The sequence below is a fragment of the Idiotropiscis lumnitzeri genome, chromosome 4, assembly GCF_059441095.1.
Source record: "Idiotropiscis lumnitzeri isolate Australia: NSW breed Sydney's pygmy pipehorse chromosome 4, RoL_Ilum_1.0, whole genome shotgun sequence".
In the NCBI taxonomy this organism is placed as follows: Eukaryota; Metazoa; Chordata; class Actinopteri; order Syngnathiformes; family Syngnathidae; genus Idiotropiscis; species Idiotropiscis lumnitzeri.
The window spans coordinates 26,876,318-26,889,439 of NC_142394.1; the positions used below are offsets into that span (position 1 = coordinate 26,876,318).

General features: G+C 42.3%; 1 protein-coding gene across 3 annotated transcripts; it reads left to right on the forward strand.

Annotated features, from left to right (window-relative positions):
* Positions 1–433: 433 nt before the first annotated feature.
* On the forward strand, positions 434–12,414 carry LOC148338897 (coiled-coil domain-containing protein 149-like). 3 transcript variants are annotated; one of them, XM_088295191.1, is made up of 15 exons: positions 434–578; positions 1,150–1,311; positions 1,387–1,425; positions 1,599–1,706; positions 1,783–1,899; positions 1,980–2,152; positions 3,152–3,224; positions 3,295–3,379; positions 3,581–3,725; positions 4,633–4,709; positions 4,819–4,851; positions 6,837–6,926; positions 9,086–9,439; positions 11,039–11,161; positions 12,236–12,414. In XM_088295191.1, exons 1-15 carry the CDS (start codon positions 531–533, stop codon positions 12,247–12,249), a joined length of 1,641 nt encoding a protein of 546 aa, XP_088151317.1. In that variant the 5' UTR covers positions 434–530; the 3' UTR covers positions 12,250–12,414. The 3 variants fall into 3 exon arrangements, with proteins under 3 accessions (XP_088151317.1, XP_088151319.1, XP_088151318.1); XM_088295193.1 differs by lacking the exon at positions 11,039–11,161; XM_088295192.1 differs by lacking the exon at positions 4,819–4,851.
* Positions 12,415–13,122: the final 708 nt, after the last annotated feature.

Here is a 13,122-nt window from a genome sequence, read left to right on the forward strand (position 1 = left end):
ATCTATCTATCTATCTATCTATCTATCTATCTCTCTCTCTCTCTCTCTCTATATATATATATATATATATATATATATATATATTATATATATATTTATATATATATATATATATATATATATATATATATATAGAGAGAGAGAGAGAGAGAGAGAGTTTCCCCCAAACCCGGAAGTAAAGGCAATTGTATGCACTGGTATCCAGTTCCGCATTCACACAAGCGTTCATTGCCTCACTATTAACAGTCAAAAGAGCCCACATATGAAACCAGAACACCCAAATAAATCCAATACAAAAACGAAAAACAAATAATAATTACAATTTAAGCCATTAGTATCAAATCGTTGAAAAATAAGAACAGTAGAAAAAACATTTTAAAAAGACAAACCGGATACGGATATCTTCCTCACAGAGTGCCACTTGACTACGCGGTAGCTCGTTTTGTGTGACGTAGCCGGTAAACAGAAGGCGAGTCGTGCCAAGTCCTTCCGAATTCAGACGTTTTCTTGAAGATATTCGGAGAATAAAAATGCAGCCCTCTCGGAGCGAGAGTGACTGGCAAGGCCTGGTCAGCGAGGCAAGTACGCCGTCCGCGAATGCACACACGGGCATCCCTTATTTTTGGTGATCCTCCCCTTAACATATGGAGCCAGCAGGTGGGAGTGATGCTCAACTTTTTTGTACATATTTCGAACATATGTGGTTCGGGACCACGAGCGATTAACTTAATTTTATGAGCCACTTATGATATGTACCTACAATGCGTCGGCTATTATTTTCTGGGATTGAGCCCTATTTAATGTCCGATCGTCACTTTGCACCCCTGACTCCTAATGTTTGCCTTTCCACTTGCTGGTCAGGTAACCACTGTTGACATTTGCAGAGTCATCTGATCTATAAATATAGGCAGTGCATGTATAAGAAATAATCAGAGGTGACTAAAGTAGCCATAAAGTAGAACAATGTGACTCAAATCAAGCAAAAGTTAAAAATAGTCCTTAAAATAATTACTTGACTGAAAGTATTCAGTGGGAAAAATACTCATATACGGATTAACTTTTATATACGTCAATGCAAATCCTGTAAAAAAATATTTCTCAGGAAATCAATCCTATTTCCCACCACTGGTATGTATGTGTTTGCACTAGTTCCTGATGTGCAAGCGCAAGCTTGAGAGCAAAAAAGAGGCCCTGCTCATTTTGTCCAAGGAATTGGACACGTGTCAACAGGAACGAGACCAGTATAAGCTGATGGCCAACCAGCTTCGAGAGCGCCACCAAGGACTCAAGAACAAGTACAGGGAGCTCATTGTGAGTGTGTGAATGTGTGTGTCAGCAGGTTTCTTCTTTTTTTTTTTTTGACGCTGATATTTGTTCCTGGTTTAGGACGGCGACCCATCTTTACCGCCGGAGAAACGCAATCAGGTAAGTCCGTGTGATAATGTTGTCACGGGCTTTTCGATAAATCACCATCACTTTTTTGTTTTCATCCGCTTCTTATATTTATTCTTTTTACGTGCCCTGAGTGAGAAGTCAGGATCATTTTGTTGCGTTGCTCTGTTTCGGCATCTCTGAATGTTGATTTTGCTTCCCTGCAGGTCAACCTCGCCCAGCTGCTGCGAGACTCCAAGGAGCGCGTGAAGAAGCTCACTGAAGAGTCTAAAGAGCTGACTCAGCGTTTACTAGAGGCTCAGGGGGATAACAAGGTGAGCGTGGACAGCGCGTGCTTCCTGTCCTCGTTTGCCAGATGTTTCTAAAATTGCCCGATATCGTTCTTTTCAGCTCCTGCGAATGACAATCACGCGACAGCGGCTGGGGGACGACGAGGTGGGCGTGCGACACTTCCCTGCACACGAACGGGAAGATCTGGTGCGAAGGTTGGAGAGAGCAGGTCATCAGGTCGGGAAAGCGGCATCCATCTCGAACGGGGTGTCCAGTTTGCAGGTGTGTATTTCGGGATGTGGTTTGCGTTCTCCTAGATGGAAGAGATGGCGCACAACGTGAAGGCGCTGACGGACGAGCTCCACGACTTGAAGGCGGAGCGTGCCGTTTATCGCGACAAGGCCGAGCGCCTCAACGTGGAGCTCAACCACGTCCTGGGCAACCGGGATTCGCGTATCGTGGACGTGGACGCGCTCTGCATGGAAAACCGGTAACGCGCACGACTTAGTGATAGACCGATATGCTTTTTTTTTTTCAGGGCCGATACCGATTATTAGTAGTCATGGAGGCCGATAACTGATATTTCAAGCCGATATTTGTTGGTTGAAAAAAAGGTTCAAATGGGGTCCAAAATTTTGAAAAATAAAAACTCCAAAACTTAACTTACTTTAAATGCCTTCAAGCACATTTCTATAAAACAACTTTAGTGATTAGCAACTTGTGAAAGCTTTTTTAGATTTTAGAAAATAGAAAATGTAATTTTAAACGTCTAACAAAAAGTGCCCGGAGCTCAAAGCTGTGCTGATTGGCCGCTACCCACTGCACAAGGAAGCAATCAGATGGTGCTGTGGGCGGGCCAATCTGCTTCTGCTGGCAGGATCACCAGCACACCCGAGAGTGAGAATGAGAGTGAGAGAGTGAGTGAGAGAGTGAGAGAGAGAGAGAAAGAGAGAGAGAGTGAGAGAGAGAGAGAGAAAGAGTGAGTGAGTGAGTGAGTGAGTGAGTGAGTGAGTGAGAGAGAGAGAGAGAAAGAGAGAGAGAGTGAGAGAGAAAGAGTGAGTGAGTGAGAGTGAGAGGGAGAATGAGAGTGAGTGAGAGAGAGAGTGAGAGAGAGAGAGAGAGTGAGAGAAAGAGAGAGAGAGTGAGTGAGTGTGTGAGAGAGAGAGAGAGAGAGAGAGTGAGAGTGAGAGTGAGAAAGAGAGAGAGAGAGAGAGTGAGAAAGAGAGAGAGAGAGTGAGTGATTGACTGAGTGAGTGAGTGAGAGAGAGAGAGAGTGTGAGTGAGTGAGGTGTGCTGCAGCCAGCCAAAATTAACCATCTTTTAATTTATCAGCCTTGACAGTTATTGAAAAATGTTGATGCCGATTATCGGCAAAATGCCAAATATCGGCCCCGATAATCGGCCCGGCCGATAATCAGTCTATCACCACTGCACATGTACGCCCTTTCTCGGTTTCGTTCGGGATTTGACGGCACATTTTGCCCCAAAGGTATTTGCACGAGCACTTCGCACAACTGCAAGAGGAGGTGAAACTGCTGAAATCCAACATCATGAAGTACAAGGTAAAAAGCATGTTGGGATGATCATCGTAAAGACAATCGTGCGGGAAAAAAAATGCTTCGATCTTTGCAGGCCGCGCTGGCGAGGAGGAAGAACTCAAGCGGTTACGAGAAGTCACACAGCAGTCCGATCACAGGGCTCCTCTCCGCTGAACGAGGTCGCTGCTCCCTCAGGAACAAAGATAAACGCTAATACAGTTATTTCTTTAACTTTGTTCTTTGTATGACAGTAAATTGTTACGATTGAGTACCGGCATTCCCAGAACCAAAGTGGTTAAAATGTGAAAGGCACCCATTCAATTCCTCCCTCGCTTGTCTTTTTGGCTAACGAAACGAATCCCGTCAACCTGACATTGCAGTGGAGGAAATGCTTCTGGAGGAGCACGGCACCGGCCTACCGGCCACGCCTCGGTCCATTTGCGAGCTCAAGTCCCTGGCCACGGCCCTGCTGGAGACCGTCCACGAGAAGAATCTCGTCATCCAGCACCAACGGCACACCAACAGGTAAGCGAGCGATCGATCGGCGGCCACATCGGCTACATTTATTTATTTATTTTTTTGTCCGAGATAATGTGCAAAAAAATCTGCTCTGTACCAGATTCAATTTTTTTCCCAACTGTGGCAGGGAAAAAGAAAATTATTAGGGCTGAACGATTTATCGTTTTGGGGCCGAATTCACGATCTCAGACAATGCGATTTTGAAATCGTCTAAGCTGCGTTGTTTTTTTGTTTTTTTTCTAAGGGCTCTTGTGCCCCACGCTCATGAAAGTGGTCACACTAATCAGGGGTGTACTGATTTAAAAAAAAAATAATAAAAAATTCCGTGCACAGCAGCGGCAACAAGCTGCGCGATGCGGATCATCTCCTCCGTAGTGACAAATACACGACCCCACTAACAAGTAGCGTTTTAACCAAGGAGACGAACGAGGAGTCGCTAAGCGTGCTTGTCGCTAAAGTGAAATAAAGAATCGGGAAAGACCCAAAATAAATGCTTATCTCATCAATAATAATTGCACATTTTTACACAATAATGAGTCTCAAAATTATATATTTTGATCAACTGAGCTTTTCTAAGGGACAATGATTAAATTAACATGTAATCTGACATTTACGTCCAAAGAACATGTCCATTAGCACGAAATGTAAAACATTTTTGGGTTGAAAGAAATGCATTTTCAGATACACAATTGCTCATAAATAGAAAGTTATACTTGACGGCAAGTTGTTTTTAAAAATTTGACCCCCTCCCTCTCAAAACCTGTTTAATATTCTTGCATTATTACAGTAATATCTTTTATTGTTTTTAATGGTATAATTGCACTTTATGTAATCAAATACAATATAAATATGCAACCAATATGTAAATCTAAAAGGCATGATTTTCGCATAAATTGCCTCCCTCACATTGTAGAATACTCGGGAATAGAGTCGCCGACTTGGAAAAGAAATTGAAGACGTTGGAGATTGCGGGCTTTTGGAGTCTTCCAGGTGCGTCTTTTTTTAATTTATTTTTTGGACTCCAAAACTCAACACGATTCCTCCCTCTTACACTTTTATGGCGTGTCTTTATCTCCTTTTTGTGGCGGCGGCGTCTCAGGCCTGACTTACCGCGTATCCGTTGGAATTGGGAGTATGTATTCCTTTCGTGTCACTTCCATTTACCGTGCGTCAACTCCATCTACCATCCACAGTGCAGTTCCCCTTTTCCTCCACCGGGCGGCGGTGTTGTGCCACATATAAAGCGGCGGAGGGGAGTTGCGGGGGGTGGGTGGGGCACTGCCGGCCTGTCAGACCAGACCATCATTCTCCGCCATAAAACTGACAAGCGTCCATTATGGAAAATGATTGCCCACATTACAAACACATTTAGAGGGGAATGTGGCGTTATTAGGGGATTTGTAGGCGCCCCAAAGAGAGGTGTGCGCTTGATGTGTATTAAACAGGACAGAATGAAACAGGCAAACTATTTGTTTGGAGTGAAAAGCGCATGATTGACATCCCCCTCGGCGCCCAATCACCCCAAAACAAAAGCATTTTGGGGTGTTGTTTTGGCGGCGCGGCCTCACACTTGAATGGTTCGTCGTAAAGGTTGATGAGCGCATTGAGCAGGTTTGTGCGCGTATGTGACGCCGTAAGTAGCATATGGTGTCAGGCCAAGAGGCGTGCAGCCATCACTAATGAAGACAGATGACGGCGAAGTTGAGGCCACTTTTGACGGGGGGGGGGCACAGCGACACTTTTATGGACGTGACCATAATGCTTACTGATCTTAAAAATGATTTTTCAAAAGTGAGCGACCCCCCCCACACGGGGCGAAATATCGCCTTTGTGTGGGCTGCACTTCAGATGCGTGATTCCCAACAGGAATTGATCACATTTAACTTCATTGCTGAGGATTAAATATATTAATGTGTACGGATCGCTACAGACGTGTTTTGATAGTTGGTCTGATCTAGTTTTATTCTGACCGACCAATCAGAGGACACACAACACAACTTTAGTTAAATAGTGCATTTCGCAACATTCCTTGAGTTTAAAAGTAAAAAAGTTAGATCATACATTTGTGAAATTTGGAATTATAAAATTAAACACAATAAATACATAAATAAATGAAAAACACAATAAAAATAAATACACAAATGGTCTACTTGTTTTGATAAAAAATAAACTTTCTTGACTATACTAAATATAAATAATTTTTTTTAATACTGTGAAGGTAAAACTTAGCATTCATAAAATATATTGTTCATACGTGTGACTACAAAATTCTGGGACCTCCACCATGTAGTCGCAGCTCTGCTTCACGCAACCTGTTGGGACTTTGCAAGCACAAAAGTACCGTGCTTGGACTCCAAATGCGCCTTCAAATTTGATGTCATTTTTTATTTTTTTTTTTAAACAGCAAAATAACACTTTGTCGACAACACGGCGTGTACAATTCACCGTTAGCCGTCATGAACTCAACATGCGGATTTTATTCCTAGCGTGATAACATCTCTACTTCCTTCATTGGTATGTACATGTGAGATGTCACCGTGCTGAAAATGTGGCTTAGCACTCCCAAAAATTTTTCAATTTATTTTAAAAGGGGAGGATTGCTCACAAATAAATGGCAATATCTCATATCTCAATGTTGTTAAAAGTCAAGAAAATGTGCTCCAAACAGGAAATTGACGCACATAATTTGTCCTTTGCGGGCCACATAAAATGAGGTCGTGGGCCAGAGCTGGCCCCCGGGCCTTGAGTTTGACACCTGTGTAAAAAAAAAAAAAATTTTTCCCTTTATCGCTTTTATGTTCCATCATGTACAGTTGCTTGTTGTGTGCTTGTTGGTTAGTAAAAGCGGCTGTTTTAGCTTTGTTATTTTATTTGTTAACGATTCATTTCCTTGCATGTGCAAACAATGTGGCTTAATCATGTTACACTTGTGCCGCCTAGTGGCGATTTTCCGCTATTGTCTTCCCTGGAGAAAGGCATTATTACAGTTGTAAGTTTTTGTCTTGCCACAAAACAACGTTTTTCAATAAGAACTTTAAATAAAAAACAAATTTGTGTTTGAATTTAGGTCAGCGCTTGAAGTGTGCTCACCACTTAACTAACCTGTCGTCCTGTCAGGAACGCACAACGAGGCGCCGTCCCACGTCAACCTCCTGCCGAGGCTTCACCCAACGCAGGCGGCCTCTCCGCGTCACCGTCCGCCCGCAGGTAAAGCCGAGTCATCGCGTGTAAACCCCGCCCCCCGCTGACGAGATGGCGGGAAAAGCGCCATTAGACCCGCGCCACCGTCGCCTCTGCTGCCTCGTCTCCTCATTGGCGCGAGTTGCCCAAATGCCGTGGCATTTGGAAAATGGGAGGCAAATTCTCAACCCGCTGACATTCACAAACTTCTCTTGAAAGACGACCAAGTGTGAAATGTGTGCGTAAGAGGGGCCATAAATATGGATGCCCGACTGAAGTAACATCGTTCTCCTCTCACATTCGTCTGCAGGGCCTTTGAGAGTCTTTAACCTTTTTTTTTTTCCATGCGTGTCCACAAATATGGGTCAGTAATCCCCCAAGTGCGGCCACATTTTGGCGAAGAGGCAGAACTAAGCTGTTGCTGTCACACGTCCCCTTGTCGCTGTCGCTGTGGCTATATTTAGACTGTTGCTATGGAAGTGCTCCAGTCTCAATTGAAATAACATCGTCTGCGTTTACCAAATAAGGAGGATTCAACTTGTTCGGGGCAAGGTGGTGTAATAGCCCGTCAGAAGCAGCAGATGGCGCTGCTACCGCGACTTTCAGCCATGACTTGCACTTTTTCACTTTCTTGATGTATAATATTACGACAAACGCGTCACTTGTTTGAAAATGATCATTGATGTCCGAAATGTAAATTTTTCGGTCACTCCAAATCGAATGTGTTCCTTTTTCCACTCAAGTAATCTGACTACAGTGAATCTTCTAATATCATAAAATATTACTGCGCAGTTGATGTAAAATCAAAGTCATACTTTTCTCCACCAATGGCAGTTCGAGTAAATCACCACCAGGTTGCAGCAGTGAGAAGAAAAATTGACTTAAATAAACAGGGAGCTTCGCCTCTCTCACATACAAAATGAATAGTTAATGAATAATAAAATATGGGAAGTCACATGATTCTTAACGCTGTAGCACTCACTAAAGCGCGGGTGTCAAACTCAAGGCCCGGGGGCCAGATCTGGCCCGCGACCTGATTTGATGTGGCCCGCAAAGGTGAAATCATGTGTGCCAACTTCCTGTTTCTAACACATTTATTTCACTTCTAACAACATTGGGATCTGAGATATTGTCGTTCATTTGTTAGCAACCCTCCCCCTTTAAAATAAATTGTCGAACAAACAATTACTTCCTGGCTTCTGATTTCAAAACTCGCTAACCATCAGTTTGTTTCGGTACGCGGTAACGTCGTAACGGCCCTCTGAGGGAAACCATAACTATGATTTGGCCCATCCCCAAAAATGAGTTTGACACCGCTGCAGTAAAGGGACTCAATAAATAACTAAAACGTGGAAGAAAGGAAAACGCTGATATTTAGACGTTGAACATTGTGAGGAATTGTGGGAGTTTTCAACTTCACATTACCGTCTGAGGGAGTGAGACGTTTACGCGTCGTGTCAAGTTTTCAGCACGCTGAAGACTGGCATGTCCATGCCATACCACATTAACAGCAATGCAGACGCAAAAGTGATTTGGATTTTCAAGCATTAATTGAAGTTTGTGTCTGCTAAAAACAAAGTGTTATCAAGCGTCAATAACCGCTACGTCACAAAAAACATGAATGGTACTATTTTATGCACTTAAGCTCAAAGAGAAAGTCCCAAAAGATTGTGTGACTCCACAAGGTCCCCATATTTGTATTTAATACAAATATTAAATATTCATAAAAATGTACAATATAAATATAAAATGTTGTCATTATTCAGTATGTCAACTAAAAAAGATGTTAATTTGATTTTAAAAAGTGTTCGTGTTAAGTGGAGTCTAGAAAGACTTAATTATTATTTTTTATTTATTTGTTATTAAAAACAAGTAGTCCATTTATGTTGAGTGATTGACTTATTTGTTTAAATACAAGAAATTAAGTTAAGTCAAAAAGGTTGCCTTTATTTTAGTTTGAATAAAAACAAAATTTATTCTTAAAAGTCTCTGTTATTAATGCACATCCAATTAATTGGCTAAAGCCGGTTTTATTTTTATGTTAAGAAGGTTTGTCCGTATCTGGTGAATGTAAATTTTAAAATAACTTGTAATCTAACATTGATACTTTTAAAATCATCGGTAAAGGAACGGTGTTCATTTTTTGCTGTAATCTGTCAAGTAAATTAGTTCCTTTCTTTTTCCAGGTAACTGCGGCAACACTGCACACGACACAAGTTCCCATGATTCATTGTGGGAGTGCCACACGGCCGCTGGCGACCTTGGCACAGATGGCGTGACACAGCTGGTGGCGGCGGCGGCGCGGACGAACGAGATCGACGGCAGAGGAGGCGATCCAGCGACCCCGACGGAGGAGGACGGACGCAGTCCCGTGGAGGAGGCGGGGCGGGAAGCCCAAGAGGAAGAAGACGCCGTGACGACAGTGGAGGATGGCGAGGAGGCGGCCGTGGCGCTGGACGCCTCGCCTGACCAGACGCGCAACTCTGATGCGGCGCAAGACCACCAGGAGGACGTCCGACGTCGAGCTGAGCGGGGTGACGGTACTTAGCGTGAAGGCGTGTGATTAATTGAAAAGAAACTTTTTGCTTTTTTTGCAAAGTAGGGCATTATTTCAAATTCTAATTATTTTACCGTTACTGATGTGATCCGTAACATATGTCAGAAAATCATCCAAAAAGTTGTCGATTGTGATTTTCAAAATAAAAGCATATACGTGTCAGTATTGTCGGTAAAAAAAAATAAATAAATAAAAAAAATCCAAATCTTTCTGAATGTACATTTTCAGCTGATTGACGATGACAGAAATCGGAGAATATTAACTCATGCACTACCAGCTGAGTAAAAAAAAAAAAAAAAGAATCTTTGACGTCTTTAGCCGTCAATGGGAGTTAAATGTTGTGAGGCAGAAATTCGGATCATTTGAAGGTAAACAAGTTTTATCCTTCATAATCAATGAATTGTCGATTTATCGATTCGTTCTCGCTCCTCATAATTATGACATGGCATAGATGAATCCACCCCCCCCCATTCCGCCCCCCCCCCTCTCCCCCCACGCAGGTGACAGCTGGCCTCTCCACGCAAAACGCCAGAAACCATGAAGCGCTTACGCGGCGCAATTTGCTATTTTTAATCCCCACGCCACTAAATAAATTGGGGCGGCGGGCGGGCGGGCAGGCGGGCGGCTCCGTGAACCTGGCGCCAGCCAGCTGATTTGGCACGCCGCTAAGAGCCGCTTTCCTTCCCCGAGCGAGAAGCGTAACTTTTTCAAGCAGATGGGAGTGCAAACTAATGAAGTCGTAAGACGATAGCAGCTTGCTTTTGGATTCCTCATCAGGAATCTTTGCACGCCTTCGAGACAGCGAAGAGATTTGCAAAGTCGCTTGGGGAGAAAACAGCATTTTGCCAAGAAGATCCTGGAGCTCTTGTGGGCTTGTGTGACATACATTCCGTCGACATCAATTCCTCCAACAACATCGAAGCTCCGAGTGTTGAATTTCATGGAAAGGTTGTGGCCAAATATAGTTTGAAAAAATGTCGCAAAAAAATAACTCTTTTTGTCGGCCTTTTTTCTGCAAATATTGTTTCAGTTCCTGTTTTAACCTCTAGGGGGCAGTCAGCACTTTTCCTGATTCATCACGGAACACTGGTTTGCAGCTGATTCCTTCATTTTCATTTTGAATTATTTAAGCATTATTAAGCAACACTGAACAAGAGCCAACTGTTTTATTTGATATTTTATTCTATTAAAAATATTATTACTTCAGCTATTTTGTTATGTGACTGTAATATGTGTTTTTTTGTAATATCTCAAGGTTATTTATTATTACATATGACCATTTTATATTTCAGTACAGATTTTAGCAAGCATCATGGAAGTTGACCTGCTCAATTTGCTTTTACCGGCCGCATGAAATGATGTTGCGGGCCAAATCTGGCCCTCGGGTCTTGAGTTTGACACCTGTGCTCCAAGTAGTGGTGCAACGCCTTTTGGATTTTTTTTTTCTTTTTAAACTTTATATGAATATAACCGGTGTAAAAACCATGCCACCACTACTTTATTGACACTGCAAGCGTTGCAATTTTATTATTTAATTTTTTTTTTTTTTTTGCTTTTTCGCACTATTTCATGACACCTGCAGTGAGAGCAGCCGAGAGGGTTCATTCATGGGCTCCAATAAGTGTGACCACCATCATCATCATCATCTTGTCAAAGGTTGAAGGGCGAAGATGGACTTTTGGGAGGCCGCACTTTCCAAGCCGGGGTTAATGACTCTCGCAAACGGCTGATTCTTTTTCTTCTTTTTGCGATGGCCCTCGCGCACCCGAGTGTTCTCGTGTCTCGGGAGACGCCTGGACGCCCGCAGCTTTTGGGGCATACGACTTGACAAGTGTAACTTTCTGCTCTGCTGCTGACAGGCCTTGTTATTAGCTGTCAGAAAAGGGCAGCAGTGCACGAGAGAGGGAAACAGGCAGAGCTTGTCACTCCTCTTTTGATATAGAATCACAATTGGAGGTGAAAAAAAAAGCTTTCTAAGCCTCCCGCAAAAGCCGCAAAGTTGAAAAGGAAAAGGGGAACAAAGATTTTTGTAATCACAAGTCACAGTCACAACTGCAGAGCATAATTAAAACTATTTAAGCGGCTCGGTTAGTGGATGGATGGATAAAATATGTGGATGATAAATGTTTTGACAGATACAAACAAGAAAAACAAAATCCTAAAAAATATCTCAAACTTTTTCTTTTGATATTTAAGATGGTCATCAGGAGTGATTTTGTATGGTTTTTTTTTAATGATGGCTTCCACACGATTATTTTAATAATCAATTAATCTCTTGAATTATTTCAAGTACTAAATGAATATGATTAAAACAACATTTTAATTCAAATCCCGTTGTTTAAAAATTGAGGAATGATTTCAAATTGACAGTGCAGAAACGGCATAATCCATAAATACGATGATGATTCAGGTATTGGTTTGCGCCAGAAAATTAGCAAAAATGTTGAATATTGTTTTCCAAAGTAAAAGCAGATGTTTTAAAAGGTCTTGTTTTAATTCAAGACTAAAGATAATAAGGCAATTTCCGCAGAGGAGTCCAGAAATGGAACAATATTTCCTGTTGTGAGGTTGAAATCAGAGAATCTGAAGTTAAACAAAGTCTCCAAACGATTAATCCTTGATCGAAATGGTCGTCGATAAATGTAATAATCCGATTTTAATCATACAATGCACTTTTAATACTGTTAAATAATTCATTTTTCAATATTTTTTTGCATGGATTACAGTATTTTATATCTCAAGGGGCAGCAAATGATCGATGTCTACTTTTTCTCCCAAGTGATTATCGAGTGATCCTGTCAGTCGTGCAAATGCAGCTGCGGGAGTGTTTGAAGCCGAAGGGGGCGGTCGCTCAGTGCATCAGCATCACTCTCGTCCTCCTCATCGAGCTCGAGCGAACCTCATCCTTGTAAACATGCGACGTGTCGACCTCATGGTAGCTGTGCAGGGATAAACATGATGAGGTGAGGACGAAACCGGCTGTCTTTTTTTTTCTTAGTTTCGATAAAGAATGAAGCGTTATTGTAATATACAGCAGCCTGTGATGCTAGTCCAGTAGCGGGTATTGGGTTTGTTGATAATAGGCCGTATCAATTGTGTAATTTATTACAAAATAAGCATCGTTCGACGAATCTTTGGATGTTACAAAACGTTGCGCTTTCGCAAAAATGGTTAATTAAGACACTAAGACGTGAGGCAGTTTGACAGCTTGCGACTCGCTTAGGGTTAGCATTATTACAATTGGCCGACAGACATCACGTGACTCCCACTCAGGAAGTTCTCCCCCAATCAACACTTTCGCTCTGGTTTTATTTATTGTTATTAAATGCTAAAACACTTTAAAACCCTCGAGACATTATATCGAGAAGACTTTATGTTGTAATGACTGAATAGTTATCCGTAGGGAGATATGCGAAGAGGTCTCTTTGAGCGCGTTGCCCCGTTGGTATAGTACGCCGGTGTGTGCGCCATATTAGATGTGGCAGCTCTGCCAGGAAGGTTATGCAAGGAAACGGACACAACGTCGTAACGCGATAACCTACAAAGTTTATGCATCCAATTCAACCAGTCACACACCAATATATTTGTTAAACAGACAGGCAAGTTAATTTAATGGAGGTAAGCACCAAACCAACATATGTACATTGTTTTCAGTCGCACAAAATT

Bases quoted from the DNA above. Each gene is read 5' to 3' on its own strand.
- LOC148338897 (XM_088295191.1), top strand. From the start codon at position 531: ATGCAGCCCTCTCGGAGCGAGAGTGACTGGCAAGGCCTGGTCAGCGAG. The intron at 1,426-1,598 runs GTAAGTCCGTGT...GCTTCCCTGCAG, and splicing joins CGCCGGAGAAACGCAATCAG to GTCAACCTCGCCCAGCTGCT. The intron at 6,927-9,085 runs GTAAAGCCGAGT...TTCTTTTTCCAG, and splicing joins GCGTCACCGTCCGCCCGCAG to GTAACTGCGGCAACACTGCA.